The 17,442-nt window shown below is 44.8% G+C and overlaps 1 protein-coding gene across 1 annotated transcript; it reads left to right on the forward strand.

The window, feature by feature from the left end:
- The first annotated feature begins 2,185 nt into the window (after positions 1 to 2,185).
- On the forward strand, positions 2,186 to 16,049 carry LOC311119267 (endoplasmic reticulum membrane sensor NFE2L1-like). Its single transcript, XM_084193988.1, has 5 exons — positions 2,186 to 3,057; positions 7,330 to 7,434; positions 7,680 to 7,787; positions 8,003 to 8,489; positions 13,816 to 16,049. The coding sequence occupies exons 1-5, from the start codon at positions 2,542 to 2,544 to the stop codon at positions 14,589 to 14,591; spliced, it is 1,992 nt and encodes a 663-aa protein (XP_084050114.1). The 5' UTR covers positions 2,186 to 2,541; the 3' UTR covers positions 14,592 to 16,049.
- The last annotated feature ends 1,393 nt before the right edge of the window (positions 16,050 to 17,442 follow it).

Genomic DNA, 17,442 nt, shown 5'->3' on the forward strand with positions numbered 1-17,442 from the left:
TGTACGATTATGGGTGTTAACCCCGGTGTCCTGGCTAAATTCCCAATCTGGCCCTCATGCCATCATGGCAACCATCCCCAGCTACCAATTGGCTCATTCATCCCCCCTGTAACTATTCCCCAGGTCAGTGCTGTAAAAGAGAATGTGTTCTCAGTCAACTTACCTGATAAAATAATAAGGGGAAAAAATCCTATAGTGGGTGTTAAGGTTTTCCAAAAGACTACAGAACAAGTAGTCTAGCGTAGCCGACTAAACTCAACTCCACGATTTACGATGGAGTTGAGCGGCGACTACTGAGGGCAGACCGGAGATCCAACATTACATAAAATTAAGTTTATCAAAAACTACTGATTTCAGCACCCAAAGAATAGCCCACAATTACACATAACAATGTGGTTTTACGTGATGTCGGAGCTCCAGTTTGCAAACACTAGTTGCCGCTCAACTCCATCGTAAATCGTGGAGTTGAGTTTAATCGACTAAGTCTTGCGTAGCCATACCTCCATTTTAGTCATTTAGCAGACGCTCTTATCCAGAGCGACTTACAGGAGCAATTAGGGTTAAGTGCCTTGCTCAAGGACACATCGACAGATTTTTCACCTAGTCGGCTCGGGGATTAGAACCAGCGACCTTTCGGTTACTGGCACAACGCTCTTAACCACTAAGCTACCTGCCGCCCAAATCAAGTAAGGCTGGTTCTCGATGAAGCTACAGAACAACATTCATCGCCATCTGCTCGCCATTGAGAGGCCTGGAAGCCATATTGACACTCCCCAGTAGGAGCAGTCCTCCATAGGAATGAATGGAATTCTACAGTATTTCAATTAATTTTAAGGACAAAGTGGTGCCAAGATGGAAGCACTGTGGTTTCAACACAGCGCCCCCTATCAGTCATCTAGTGTATATATAAATAATTGCCGGTTACTAGTGATGACCATGTTGTCAGGGCTGGGCTGGACTGACCAAGCAAGAGAGGATGGCACTAGGCAGTGAGGTACTTTCAAACCAAACATTTGACTATTCTACTTACTGTAGTTAGGCCTACTATTACCCTGTCTCTACCTTTAAAGAACAATGTATTATACAATTGTTCAACATTTTATACAGGCCTAGACAATTTAGTCTTTCCTCTTTTCCTTTTCTCACCATCAGTATTTTAGACAGACAAAAGATTGGTAACAGTGGCACTCTCTTGTAAGCCTTATGTTCCACATAAGTATGAAGAGGATTAAGTCATTATCATTCATAACAAATACTTTATTGAAGCATGTTTGAATTAATTTGCATAAGTTGAGTTTACAAGATCAACAAGACCTGTTGGTTAGGGTTGGGAATTGCCAGGGACCTCACAATACGATGTTATCACGATACTTTGGTGCCAATACGATATGTATTGTAATTCTCACGATTGTAAATGTATTGCGATTCAATACTGTGATTTTATTGCGATTCGATGTTCCAAACATATTGCTCACCATATGTCTGCTGCAGAGGGACAAGAGAGAGCCATGAGAAAACGAGTTTTGATCAGTCATGGAACTAAAAGTGCTTCAAACAAATTGTCTCCCTATTTAAAAAGAAGATGGAGAACAAGCTATGAAGGACAAATACTGGCGTTTTGGTGCAGCCAACCAGTGCAAAAAATAACATTGTGATATTGTCAATAAAATATGATATGATATATCATCAAAAATAATATGTAACTGTATCCATTGTGTAATGTTGAGTTTAAAAGGCCTAAAAGTATTTTGCTATCTTGTAGTTGGGTAACTTTGAACTTCTCCATTCATTCAAAATTGGTTTATTCATTGATATGGTAGGTCTACACCCGAAGTAGGTCAGTGGGTCAAACTTATTTTTTTGTCACCGGAAGTACCGTCGCGGTCCCGCCCCTGACAACAAGGTCCCATTTTAAAATAACGGTCATGTTCTTGCGATACACTGTTTCAGATAATGCACGATTGAATAACATGTGTTTTAAGCACCATTTCTAAGTATAAATGTATGTACATAAGGCTGTGTGTCTTGTTTGTGGCGATATTTTGCATTCAACTAACAGCCGGTGGGACGCTACGATTGGCTCACTCCATAAAATAATACATTTTCAACCAATCGGAGCCTGTTGCGATGGAAGCTTTGGTCCTAGTTTTGTGCGAATTATGCAAATCCATCCCCAAATCTCCTTGCAGCTGATAGGGAGTGAAATAACAGATTCGGGATATTTACTTTGTATTGTAATTCGCTTGTAACACGACATAAACGGGAGATTCCCGTAGATCATAGTTTTATCTATGTTTAAATGATTTATTGTATGCGATTGTGGGACAGTTCTTCGTTTGAGGACATGTCTCTGTCAGGAAGTTATCAGAAACCGGTAGTGCAGTAGCTAGCTAGCTAAAGCTTTCGCCGGCCGGGTACAGTCAGGCGGACCTCTTTGTCTGACTGGGAAAGGGAACGCGTGTTCTTTTTTTTTGGCATTTTCTTTGTTTAGTAGTCTAAAGGGAACTCTGGGACCAGCGTTTCTCAAAAAGTGTTTAAAATATGCAAAACGTGAAGAAATACTTCACAGAAGGACTGATCCAATTTACGATCTTACTCAGTTTGATCGGAGTTCGCGTGGATGTCGACAGTTACTTGAACGGCTACTACTCACCGCTAGAGATTAACAACGGTCCTAGCTCAGCCTACATCCAGACACCGTTTCACAGTTTGAGGGACAATTGGGACGGGTACAGTGTGCACCCCAAATGTCCCGAGTTGGACTATTTCTTCGCCTGCCGTCGGCTCCTGGATGAGGTGAGAGCGCTTGGGTCGCCCATCCGGTTCCCTACGCAGTTGAGCGCATGGCTCGTGCACCAAGTACCTGACAGCTCGGAGTTCCGAGAGCCACCAAACAGCACGAGCAACATTAATGTTAGCGTGGGGCTGTTGTCAGAGAGTACCGGGGAAGAGGCCAACGACACTGAACTTCTCGCAGTCGACGAAAGCCATACTGCCGCCCAGCTAAGTGAGCCGGGGCCTTATCCCAGCACTGGAGCCTGCGAGATACCCAATGAGGCGAGTGCTGCAGCGAGATGGCATTAACTTTATCTGCTAAAAGCTACCTAATGTGTTGCCAGTGAAGTTATTGTGACGAAATGCTAACCACCAGGCCTTTAGCTACTCAACAAGTGTAGCTAGCTGACAGTGGGAATGAGAAGTGTATTGTGATAGGCATATACTAGTTGGCTAACTCAGGGGTTCCCAAACTTTTTCAATCGGGGTCCCCCTTCCAGCATCTGGCGGCCTCCGGGTGCGCACGCGCACGTCTATTTCTATGGGCGCAAGCACTGTTCATAATAATAATATGCCATTTAGCAGACGCTTTTATCCAAAGCGACTTAGTCATGTGTGCGTACATTTTTACGTATGGGTGGTCCCGGGGATCGAACCCACTACCCTGGCGTTACAAGTGCCATGCTCTACCAATTGAGCTACAGAGGAGCACTTGATGTGTCCCAAATAGGCCCCTATTTTGCTATATAGTGCACTATTTTAGACTTTTGACCAGGGTCTATATGTCAAAAGTAATGCACTACATAGGGAATACTGTATGGTGCCATTTGGGACACAAACTGTTCACACCCCTCTTGTTGGTGGAAAGACTTGCCGTTTTTAAAGCTTATTTCCAGCAATTCTACACATTTTGTAATGGGGGGCAAAGAAAATGTTGCAGTTTTAAGGCTAACTGGGGGGGGTGGATAACAGGTCTGTAAAGTGCTGCACTAAGGATTCATGGTTATCTACCTTTGTCTTAGTCTTTCTCCAGGAAGTAATTAATCTCCAAGGGGTTGAGGAGGTGAGAGACAGAACAGCTGCAGGCTGGGTGGATGTAATTCCCTGAGGCTAGTTAATGTTGTTGAATCTGTAATTTTACCATTCACTTTACCCTTGTTCGCCAGCTGTGGGCCAGGAGAATAGGCAGGGAAGTAAGGGCTTAGTGTACTCCTGAGTGGCGCAGGAGTGTACTCCTGAGTGGCGCAGTGGTCTAAGGCACTGCACATTAGTGCTAACTGTGCCACTAGAGATCCTGGTTCGAATCCAGGCTCTGTCGCAGCCGGCCGCGACCGGGAGACTCATGGGCGGCGCACAATTTGCCCAGCGTCGTCCAGGGTAGGGGAGGGAATGGCCGGCAGGGATGTAGCTCAGTTGATAGAGCATGGCGTTTGCAACGCCAGGGTTGTGGGTTAGATTCCCATGGGGGGCCAGTATAAAAAAAAAATATGTATTCACTAACTGTAAGTCGCTCTGGATAAGAGCGTCTGCTAAATGACTAAAATGTAAAAATGTAAAATGTAGTACCTACCCCCGTTTTGCTTATACAAAACCAGTGGTCCTCTAATACAGCTGGCACTTCAGGGAAAGTCTAGTCAAGGAGGATTCTATTTATTTAGATATATTTATTTCGATTCTTTGTCTGGGACTTTATAGGTGTGTCAATCCCAGAAGTTTAATTTACTACCCTATCATTAGCCTAATGTTGTAGGTTTCAGCTGTGTATTTGTAGGGCTGTGACAGTCATGGAGTTCTGGAAACCCTGTTAAGTTGGGGAATTGAATTACTATTATCTCTTTGGTCCTTGGGTGAGTTTTTGTGGGCCAAAGACCCACACTCACTGCAGTGAAGAACACTGTTGTAGTGGCTCCTTATAGCTCTGGAGTGTCTAATGCGAAGGCCAGGTTATCTTATCTCCCATGAATTCAATTGCTACTGTTGGGAGATTTGTATTGTGTAACACCCCATTTATGTAGGCTACACTCACACACACCTGCTCACACACATTCCTGGGTCTAAATCCTCTTGTGGCTCTAGACACACACACACACGGTTGAAACACAAGTTCATGCATCAACCTGTTGAACAACCGCAACCACAGTTGCCAACAGATTGATAACCGTTGTGGTTAACAGCAGTGCAGTAACAGTTCCCTGTAACCATTAACGGTAGCTAACGCACTTTTGTACATTAGCGCCCCAAAAATGTAATACTTCCAGGTCAACTGTAATATGAATACCATTGTAAAGCACAATTTCACCCCTTTCCAGCAACATCAATGACGAGACCTTCATGTTGCCCGTCTCTGCATTAAAAAAATGGTGGGTGGGGAAGCGAAAGCTACTGCATCATAGTGAAAGGGGGAGATATGTCGTGTGGGGAACCAGCTTTTTTCACCCGATTTGTCCAACTTATCACCTCTAAAATGAAAATAAAACGTAATGTCTCATTACATACCTATTTGAAGGTTTGTGTCGAATTTGAATAGGGTTTTTAGGGTGGCGCTAAATTTATCTTCACAATTAAACTGTGGGTGTCACGGTTTTTGAGAGTCATGATGGCTCGCAGGGATTATGTGAAAAATTAACAATTGATTGAACTAACTATTGATGAACTCACGAGTAATTCACTTTACACTCACCATTGATAATTTCTTGTTTTGAATCTGCGAGAGAAGCGTTACACCTGGTGGACAGAGGCTGGACGGCACAGAATGACATGTCACACTTTAACGTACAGTGTCAGCGGGGTCAGGTTTTTTTCCAACTTTTCTCCAACACTATTGGTCCATTACCATGTCAAGCAACGCTGAATCGAAACTTAGTTCACACCCCGGACACAGTCGCTACAGTCCCATTAGTTTTCATTGCAGCCTCGTATGAATGCCGCGGTTGCCCACATATGTACGGAACAGAGTTAGCTACCGTTAACAGTTCCCTGTAAGCATTTCACGTTAAGGTCTACACCTGTTGTATTCGGCGCATGTGACAAATAAAGTTCGGTTTGAGTTAAGTGGAGCCTGAGTTATTTAACAGTCACAATTGGTTCATTGTAGCAGAAAGCAGATGCCTAAACCTTTCCTCCTATAAGGCTACAATATAAGGGGCATTGTTGCAATGTTTCAGACATTCTTCTTAGGAGATGATTGCTAGGCTGCTGGACTCACTCAACCTTGAATAGGCCTGTAACAGTTGGTTTAATCACAATGGCTTACAAAGCTGTCTTTCTTTGTCCCATTCTCTCTTTCTCCCCACCTTCATCTTCTACCCCATTTCTCTGGACTCCCGCAGTATCTCCCCACATTTTTCTTTCTCTCTACCTCTCAATAGCTAGGTTTGCATTCAATAGACAACATATTTTCATGCGGAAATTCTAGAATTCACATAAAGAAAATATGCTCATTTTCCCACCAGTGGTGTGTTTCCACCAAATTGACTTGTTGCGGATAAAAATCGGTGCGTGATGAAATTATTTAATCTGTAGCTTAATAAACTGCATGGTTTCCCGAGTCGTAGTGGGAGGAACACACATCATGTCATCGCATGACTCCAAGTTTACTTCAATATGATGGTTATTATACTGAAAAAAAATATAAATGCAACAATTTCCAAGATTTTACTGAATTACAGTTCATAGAAGGAAATCAGCCACTTGAAATACATTTATTAGGCCCTAATATATGGATTTCACATGACTGTGCAGGGGCACAGCCATGGGTGGGCCTGGGAGGGCATAGGCCCACCCACTGGGGAGCCAGGCCCAGACAATCAGAAAGTTTTTCCCCACAAAAGGGCTTTATTACAGACAGAAATGCTCCTCAGTTTCATCAGCTGTCCGGGTGGCTGGTCTCAGACAATCCCGCAGGTGAAGACGCCGGATGTGGAGGTCCTGGGCTGGTGTGGTTACACTTGGTCTTCGGTTTTGAGGCCGGTTGGACGTACTGCCAAATTCTCTAAAGGCACGCTCCCTTAAAACTAGAGACATCTGTGGCATTGTGTTGTGTGACAAAACTGCACATTTTAGAGTGGCCTTTTATTTTCCAGAGTACAGGGTGCACCCGTGTAATGATCATGCTTGTTGATATGCCACAACTGTCAGGTGGATGGATTATCTTGGCAAAGGAGAAATGCTCACCAACAGGGATGTAAACAAATTTTGGCACAGAATTTGCGAGAAATAACCTTTTTGTGCGTATGGAAAATTTCTGGGATATTTTATTTCAGCTCAAGAAACATGGGACCAACACTTTACATGTTGCGTTTATATATTTGTTCAGTATATATCAATATTTGCGCATCAAGGCGTTTCCACCGCCATTTCTCCCATAATTTATTTTAGACACAAAAATATCCCACCATGTCGAACAAACAAATGATCTGTTGGCATTTATAAAATTGTCCATCACAGCTGTCGTGATTGTTTTTGTAAAGGTATAAAAACTGTGGATGGAAACGTGGTCCGTTCCTAAATGTATTCTGGTCGACCCTTCTTTCTATTGGTCTTTCCTGTTATCAGGAGGTTGAGGCACTGAAGGGGCGGATGGAAGAGGATGAGGATGAAGGCAGAGCGGAACCTGTTTCCCTGACCCAGCTGACTCTCAGTTCCACACTAGAACATGAGGTACATACAGCGATGAGAATTAATTCTGTCTTGGAATGTAGGCTAGCTAGCTAGAGTAAACGTTCAGCTCTGTAGGCGTGCCTTTGTTTAACATACTATTTGCTCTGTGTGTGATGACCCTCATGTTTTGTGTGTTTATAATAGGCGCTTGCCTTGTCATGTTTTCATTGTGTGCGTGTCAAGTTATTCATCACAGATTTTCCAGTGTGTGTGAGGATTTGTTCACTGTGTGTTGTTGATTCCAGGGTTTGTTAAGTAGCGGAGCCCCTCTCTCCAGCCCTGAAGACCCCCCTCCCCCTGACATCGACCAGCACTGGAGCCAATTCCTGTCCCTACCCATCTACGAATTTGACGTAAGTGGTATCCCTTGATGATGTCATGGTGATATTTGTGAAAAGAGAAGTCAATTTGAAAAGGTCAGTTATCTAATAATGGTTTCGAACTCCAAGGGTTTTAGGATTTACCTGTGTGTTACTGTGATTTTCCTTTGAGCTACTGTGTATGTCAGGGTGTGTTTATCTCCGTGCCTTTTATAATATGTGTGTGTGTGTGTGTGTGTGTTCTCCAGGATTTACACCCGCTGGTTCCTCAGCAGCTGTCTGACCTCGACGCCAACATCTCCAGCGCCATCAGCCAGGACGTCAGTCTCCGCGATGCCATAGTAACAGGCTCTGTCTACGACATGATCCCCCCGAGGGGTGGAGTCAGGACCCTGGTGGCCCGGCAACCAAGAGGGCCCCTCTTCCGACTCGAGTCCACAAACTCCTCCCACTCCGACTCTTCGCCCGGTACGACCACAGGGCTGGCCGTACTACCGTATGCCGCTGTGGTCAACGGAACGCGAAACGGGTCATCGTCCCATGGTGCACTTGAAGGCTATTTGGACGAGGCGGTGTTTGACCGGATCAACCTGCTGGGGCTGGAGGGCTGCTTGGACACCATGGACGCCCAGCTACTGGGGATCCTACAGGGCATCTACCCTCGTGTCCTGGAGGACCTCGACTCAGACTCCGGCCTTTCTCTGGAGAGCAGCTCTCAAGGCCCAGACTCCCCAGGTGAGTTGGAAGACTTCTGGGGCTGCTTTAGGGAGGTGCAATGTTCAGTGTTTCCCCTGTACCGCTGCTGCTAAATTGTTGCCGCCACACGAACAACAAAAAAATACTTAAATGACTAAACCCAGACAGAAAGAATGTAGAGAAAATAATTGACCTATATAATTCTAAATAATATAATCATTGAGAACTAGAAATAACCTAAATTAAAGCTACACTGTAGGGGAGAATCGATAATTCCCAAAATAATGAATTTAGGAGTATTTTTGCCATGGCTAGATTACTGACTGGCCACACAGGGTACATCCCAGGGGCCCCGATCGGGGTCCCCATTGGTTCTGTTGTAATGTTTGACCATAAGAACACAGAAATAGCCATGGCAAGTGGTGTAGAATTGCATGAAATTAATTCTGGACTGATTTAAGCCACTCCCACAAACCTTCCCTTCCACGACCATTGCAACCGCTGCTTAAAGAAAATAGGGCTAACACTGGTTCAGATAGTAATGCATTGTGGAGAGGGGACATGATGATCCTCTGTTGTGCTATATATACACTGCTCAAAAAAATAAAGGGAACACTAAAATAACACATCCTAGATCTGAATGAATGAAATAATCTTATTAAATACTTTTTTCTTTACATAGTTGAATGTGCTGACAACAAAATCACACACAAATTATCAATGGAAATCAAATTTATCAACCCATGGAGGTCTGGATTTGGAGTCACCCTCAAAATTAAAGTGGAAAACCACACTACAGGCTGATCCAACTTTGACGTAATGTCCTTAAAACGAGTCAAAATGAGGCTCAGTAGTGTGTGTGGCCTCCACGTGCCTGTATGACCTCCCTACAACGCCTGGGCATGCTCCTGATGAGGTGGCGGATGGTCTCCTGAGGGATCTCCTCCCAGACCTGGACTAAAGCATCCGCCAACTCCTGGACAGTCTGTGGTGCAACGTGGCGTTGGTGGATGGAGTGAGACATGATGTGCTCAATTGGATTCAGGTCTGGGGAACGGGCGGGCCAGTCCATAGCATCAATGCCTTCCTCTTGCAGGAACTGCTGACACACTCCAGCCACATGAGATCTAGCATTGTCTTGCATTAGGAGGAACCCAGGGCCAACCGCACCAGCATATGGTCTCACAAGGGGTCTGAGGATCTCATCTCGGTGCCTAATGGCAGTCAGGCTACCTCTGGCGAGCACATGGAGGGCTGTGCGGCCCCCCAAAGAAATGCCACCCCACACCATGACTGACCCACCGCCAAACCGGTCATGCTGGAGGATGTTGCAGGCAGCAGAACGTTCTCCACGGCGTCTCCAGACTCTGTCACGTCTGTCACATGTGCTCAGTGTGAACCTGCTTTCATCTGTGAAGAGCACAGGGCGCCAGTGGCGAATTTGCCAGTCTTGGTGTTCTCTGGCAAATGCCAAACGTCCTGCACGGTGTTGGGCTGTAAGCACAACCCCCACCTGTGGACGTCGGGCCCTCATACCACCCTCATGGAGTCTGTTTCTGACCGTTTGAGCAGACACATGCACATTTGTGGCCTGCTGGAGGTCATTTTGCAGGGCTCTGGCAGTGCTCCTTCTGCTCCTCCTTGCACAAAGGCGGAGGTAGCAGTCCTGCTGCTGGGTTGTTGCCCTCCTACGGCCTCCTCCACGTCTCCTGGTAGCGCCTCCATGCTCTGGACACTACGCTGACAGACACAGCAAACCTTCTTGCCACAGCTCGCATTGATGTGCCATCCTGGATGAGCTGCACTACCTGAGCCACTTGTGTGGGTTGTAGACTCCGTCTCATGCTACCACTAGAGTGAAAGCACCGCCAGCATTCAAAAGTGACCAAAACATCAGCCAGGAAGCATAGGAACTGAGAAGTGGTCTGTGGTCACTACCTGCAAAACCAGTCCTTTATTGGGGGTGTCTTGCTAATTGCCTATAATTTCCACCTGTTGTCTATACCATTTGCACAAGAGCATGTGAAATGTATTGTCAATCAGTGTTGCTTCCTAAGTGGACAGTTTGATTTCACAGAAGTGTGATTGACTTGGAGTTACATTGTGTTGTTTAAGTGTTCCCTTTATTTTTTTGAGCAGTGTATATACTACCAGTCAAAAGTTTGGACAACTACTAATTCAAGTGTTTTTCTTTCTTTTTTATATTGTAGAATAATAGTGAAGACATCAAAACTATGAAATAACACACATGGAATCATGTAGTAACCAAAAAAGTGTTAAACAAATCAAAATAGATTTTATATTTGAGATTCTTCTAATAGCCACCCTTTGCCTTGATGACAGCATTGCACACTCTTGGCATTCTCTCAACCAGCTTCATGAGGTAGTCACCTGGAATGCATTTCAATTAACAGGTGTGCCTTCTTAAAAGTTAATTTGTGGAATTTCTTTCCTCAATGCGTTTGAGGCAATCAGTTGTGAAGGGGGGGTATACAGAAGATAACCCTATTTGATAAAAGACCAAGTCCATATTATGGCAAGAACAGCTCAAATAAGCAAAGCGAAACGACAGTCCATCATCACTTTATGACATGAAGGTCAGTCAATACGGAACATTTCAAGAACTTTGAACATTTCTTCAAGTGCAGTCGCAAAAACCATCAAGCGCTATGATGAAACTGGCTCTCATGAGGACCGCCACAGGAATGGAAGACCCAGAGTTACCTCTGCTGCAGAGGATAAGTTCATTTCAGTTACCACCCTCAGAAATTGCAGCCCAAATAAATGCTTAGTTCAAGTTACAGACACATCTCAACATCAATTGTTCAGAGGAGACTGTGTGAATCAGGCCTTCATGGTCGAATTGCTGCAAAGAAACCACTACTAAAGGCCACCAATAATAAGAACAGACTTGCTTGGGCCAAGAAACACGAGCAATGGACATTAGACTGGTGGAAACTTGTCCTTTGGTCTGGAGTTCAAATTTGAGATTTTTGGTTCCAACCGCCGTGTCTTTGTGAGATGCGGTTTGGGTGAACGGATGATCTCTTCATGTGTATTTCCACCGTAAAGCATGGAGGAGGAGGTGTTAAGGTGTGGGGGTGCTTTGCTGGTGACACTGTCTGATTTATTTTGAATTCAAGGCACATTTAACCAGCATGGCTACCACAGCATTCTGCAGCGATACGCCATCCCATCTGGTTTGGGCTTAGTGGGACTATCATTTGTTTTTCAACAGGACAATGACCCAACACACCTCCAGGCTGTGTAAGGGCTATTTTACCAAGAAGGAGAGTGATGGAATGCTGCATCAGATGACCTGGGCTCCACAATCCCCCGACCTCAACCCTATTGAGATGTTTTGGGATGAGTCGGACCGCATAGTGAAGGAAAAGCAGCCAACAAGTGCTCAGCATATGTGGGAACTCCTTCAAGACTGTTGGAAAAGCATTCCAGGTGAAGCTGGTTGAGAGAATGCCAAGAATGTGCAAAGCTGTCATCAAGGCAAAGGGTGGCTATTTGAAGAATCTCAAATATAAAATATATTTTGAGTTGTTTAACACTTTTTTGGTTACTACATGATTCCATGTGCGTTATTTTATAGTTTTGATGTCTTCACTATTATTGTACAATGTAGAAAATAGTAAAAATAAAGAAAAACCCTGGAATGAGTAGGTGTGTCAACTTTTGACTGGTACTGTGTTTGTGTGTGTGTGTGTGTATATGTATATATATATATATATATATATATATACTCTGAAAGTATTCAGAACCCTTCCCTTTTTTCCACATTTTGTTACAGCCTTATTCTAAAATGGATTAAATAAATAAAATAATTCATCAATCTACACACAATACCCCATAATGACAAAGCAAAAACATTTTTGCAAATGTATAAAATAAAACTATCGTATTTACGTAAGTATTCAGACCCTTTACTTAGTATTTGTTGAAGCACCTTTGACAGCGATTATAGCCTCGTCTTCTTGGGTATGACGCTACAAGCTTGGTTTCTTCCATTCTTCTCGGCAGATCCTCTCAAGCTCTGTCAGGTTGGATAGGGCATGTCGCTGCACAGCTATTTTCAAGTCTCGCCAGAGATGTTCGATCGGGTTCAAGTCCGGGTGTGGCTGGGCATCTCAAGGACATTCAGAGACTTGTCCAGAAGGCACTCCTGCGTTGTCTTAGCTGTGTGCTTAGGGTCGATGTCCTGTTGGAAGGTGAACCTTCGCCCCAGTCTGAGGTCCTGAGCGCGCTGGAGCAGGTTTTCATGAAGGATCTCTCTGTACTTTGCTCCGTCCAGCTTTGCCTCGATCCTGACTAGTCTCCCAGTCCCTGTCGCTAAAAAACATCCCCTCAGCATGATGCTGACATCAACATGCTTCACCGTAGGGATGGTGGCAGGTTTCCTCCAGACGTGGCGCTTGGCAATCAGGCCAAAGAGGTCAATCTTGGTTTCATCAAACCAGAGAATCTTGTATCTCATGGTCTGAGAGTCTTTAGGTGCCTTTTGGCAAACTCAAAGCGGGCTGTCATGTGCCTTTTACTGAGGAGTGGCTTCCGTCTGGCCACTCTACCATACAGGCCTGATTGGTGGAGTGCTGCAGAGATGGTTGTCCTTCTGGAAGGTTCTCCCATCTACACAGAGGAACTCTGGAGCTCTGTCAGAGTGACCATCAGATTATTGGTCATCTCCTTGACCAAGGCCCTTCTCCCCCGATTGCTCAGTTTGTCCGGATGGCCAGCTCTAGGAAGAGTCTTGGTGGTTCCAAACGTATTCCATTTAAGAATGATGGAGGCCACTGTGTTCTTGGGGACCTTCAATGCTGCAGACATTTTTGGTACCCTTCCCCAGATCTGTGCCTCGAGACAATCCTGTCTCTGAGCTCTACGGACAATTCCTTCGACCTGATGGCTTGGTTTTTGCTCTGACATGCACTCTCAACTATGGGACCTTATATAGACTGGTGTGTGCCTTTCCAAATCATGTCCAATCAATTGAATTTACCACAGGTGGACTCCAATCAAGTTGTAGAAACATCAAGGATGATCAATGGAAACAGGATGCATCTGACCTCAATTTTGAGTCTCATAGAAAAGGGTCTGAATACTTATGTAAATAAGGTATTTTTATTTTTTGCAAAAATGTCTAAACCCTGTTTTCGCTTTGTAATTATGGGTTATTGTGTTTAGATTAATTAGGTTTTTATTTTTTTATTCCAATTTAGAATAAGTCTAATGTAACGAAATGTGGAAAAAGTCAAGGGGTCTGAATACTTTCCGAAGGTACTGTATATCACATATCTGCAACATTCTAAACAATGTAAAGTAGCTTACATATTCGTATGTACACTTGACTCCCCAGGTGCATCTGAGGTGTCGTCATCGTCTTCCAGTTCATTTTTTGAGGACGAGGGTGGGGCTACGGGCTACAGCAGCGAGGTGGACTCCCTCCCCTCCAAGTGCATTGACGACTACGACACATGGTCGCCTGTGGATCTCAGCGAGAGCGTGTGGCACGACCACAGCTACTCCTCCCCAGCCTTCTCCCAACCGTCAGCCACCACGTTCCCCCACAAAGCCATCAAAGAGGAGCCTTTCAGCGACGAAGACGACGACGGGGAAGATAACGAAGACCGGGAGCTTAGCCGCGACCAACTCCGCACCAGGGCGCTGCATGTCCCGTTCTCGGCGACGGAGATCGTCAGCATGCCCGTGGAGGAGTTCCTGGAGCTCCTGGAGGGGCGTGGCCTCTCGCCCGCCCAGGTTGCCCTCCTGAGGGACATCCGCCGTCGAGGGAAGAACAAGCTGGCGGCGCAGAACTGCCGCAAGCGCAAACTGGATGCCATCACGGGGCTCCAGGAGGAGGTGGAGAGGCTGCAAGCCCAGAGGAACAGGCTGCTTAGGGAGAGGCAGCACACGGCCAAGGCTCTTGGCGCCGCGGGCCAGCGCATGGAGGACCTCTCCAGGGACATATTCTCCAGGCTCAGGGACAGCTCAGGACGACCCCTGACCCCAGAGAGATACACCCTGCAGTGCGAGGCCAACGGGAGGTTTGTGGTGCAGCAGGTCAGGCGTCCTAGTGTTGCCACGACGACAGCTGGAGGTAAAACGGACAAAAGGAAGAAGAAGAAGCCTTGATGCAGCAAGGGCTGCTGGTACTTGACACGTTAAGAGGTGTTATTGTTTTTTCTGAACTTACAGGCCAGATTCTGGTCATGTGACTGTTTCCGGATCTTTCTCTTCCTCCTTGTCTGGACTCTCCGATCTTAGGAGCCCAAAATGGCAGAAACATATTTTTTAAAATACACCCAAAAACTTACATATACAAATATTACAGAATGTGTGAATGGAGCTTTTTTTCTGGAAAAAGAAACAGCTCAAACACTGGACTCTTTAATGTTTTTTTCACTATATAAATGAAAGGGTTGTATTATCATTAAAGCATCAAGGAGAATGTATTCTTGTCCTGAGGATGTCAGGCTGCAGTATTATTTGTATAGTTCCTACAAAAATAAATTGTAGGCCAGTTAAAAATAAAAACAGAATGCCAATTCTATAGCTTAAAGGGACACTTCGGGAATTTGGCAATGAGGCCATATATCTACTTCCCCGTAGTCAGACAAATTTGTGGATACCATTTGGTATGTCTCTGTGTCCGGTATGAAGGAAGTTAGAGGTAATTTCACGAGCCAATGCTAACTAGCGTTAGCGCAATGACTGGAAGTCTATGCTACCAGATGCCCATAGACTAGTTAGTAATTGCGCTAGTTAGCAACTAACTTCAAACTGCATACAGAGACATAGAAATGGTATCCACTAGTTCATCTGACCCTGGGGAAGTAGATAAAAGGCCTCATTGCCAAAATCCTGAAGTATCCCTTTAACCTCAACTTAAAATTGATAGCAGTTGTTTTGGCATCAATTGATAAATATTTCTAAAAATCTGACCAATGTTCCCCCATAGACCCTAGTTTAAGTTGAAATGTTTAAAAACTCAATCTAACTGGCAACATGTTAGACGTCATTTGAAAGGGCTTAATTTAATTTTCAGTCATGTTTTGATAGCTGTGGCTATTGCTTTATGTATGATCACTTTTTTGTATGGTTTTTTTTATTTTTACTTTTTACCTATTTTTCTCCCCAATTGGTAGTTAGTCTTGTCCCATCGCTGCAACTCCCGTACGGACTCGGGAGAGGCGAAGGTCGAGAGTCATGCGTCTTCCGAAACACGACCCCGCTATGCCGCACTGCTTCTTGACACACTGCTCTCTTAACCCGGAAGCCAGACGCACCAATGTGTCGGAGGAAACACCGTACAGCTGGTGACCGTAGTCAGCGTGCATGCGCCCGGCCCGCCACAAGGAGTCACTAGAGCGCAATGCGACAAGGATATCCCAGCCGGCCAAACCCTCCCCTAACTCGGACGATGCTGGGCCAATTGTGCACCGCCTCATGTGTCTCCCGATCGAACCCGGTCTGTAGTGATGCATCTAGCACTGCGATGCAGTGCCTTAGACCGCTGCGCCACTCGGGAGGTCCGTATGATCACTTTTTTTATGGTTTTTTTATTCAAAATGAATTGTTTTTTTAAGCACACTATGCTTTTCTCCTCTGATATTATGAAGCAGGGCTTTGAGTCTGGTGGTTTTCATTCTACCTCAACGGATTTATATAGAGGGTTTGGGCGGATTGTGGGAGAGACTATTTTTTTATTGCATGGGGAGAGGGGTGGTTGAGGAACCCCAAGTCAATGCAAATACTTCACTGTAGTAGGCCAATGTTGGTGATACAACTGACGTAACCCCCCTCCACTTAGTGAAGCAATGCATTCACCTGCTTTTGTGTTCAGAAGTATAGTATGCTTCTATGTATGTTTATATTATATGATAGATTTAAGAAAATGAGTAGTGGAAGATAAAACAGGAAAAAAAACATACTGTACAGAGTTCTACAAGACAGAGGTAGGCTATAGTACCTACATCAAGCAAGTGAAAGCACCTATTCAGTTGTCTTTTAATTTAGATAAATATAGAGCATTTTCTTTACACCTCAGAAGTTAGTTTTGCCTTGGACAAAACCAATCAGATTCCAAGATGCACTGAACAGGTATCTTTTTTTAATCTTTTTTTATTTTTTCTTAGTAGTTTCTAGTTCATTTTTTATTTATTGTTGTGTGTGGGAGTAAATGAGGCTGAATGAATTTTTACAAATCCTTAATTTGTTTGACCATAAAATATACACTATATATAACAGTATGTGGACACCCCTTCAAATTAGTGGATTCGGCTATTTCAGCCACACCCGTTGCTGACAGGTGTATAAAATCGAGCACACAGCCATGCAATCTCCATAGACAAACATTGGCAGTAGAATTGTCTTACTGAAGAGCTCAGTGAAGAGCTCAGTGAATTTCAACGTGGCACCGTCATAGGGTGCCATCTTTCCAAAAAGTTAGTCAAATGTATGCCCTGTGTAGCTCAGTTGGTGGAGCATGGCGCTTGCAACGCCAGGGTTGTGGGTTCGATTCCCACGGGGGGAGAGTATTAAAAAAAATGTATGCACTCACTAACTGTAAGTCGCTCTGGATAAGAGCATCTGCTAAATGACTAAAATGTAGAGCTGTCAACTGTAAGTGCTGTTATTGTGAAGTGGAAAAATCTAGGAGCAACAACGGCTCAGCCGCGAAGTGGTAGGCCACACAAGCTCACAGAATGGGACCGCCGGGGGCTGAAGAGTGTAACGTGAAAAAGTCGTCTGTCCTCGGTTGCAACACTCACTACTGAGTTCCAAACTGCCTCTGGAAGCAACGTCAGCACAATAAGTGTTGGTCGGGAGCTTCGTGAAATGGGTTTCCATGGCCGATAAACCGCACACAAGCCTAATATCACCATGCGCAATGCCAAGCGTCGGCTGGAGTGGTGTAAAGCTCGCCGCCATTGGACTCTGGAGCAGTAGAAACGTTCTCTAGAGTGATGAATCACGCTTCACC

This window comes from Coregonus lavaretus, assembly GCF_964263955.1.
Source record: "Coregonus lavaretus genome assembly, contig: HAP1_SCAFFOLD_1120, whole genome shotgun sequence".
NCBI lineage: Eukaryota > Metazoa > Chordata > Actinopteri > Salmoniformes > Salmonidae > Coregonus > Coregonus lavaretus.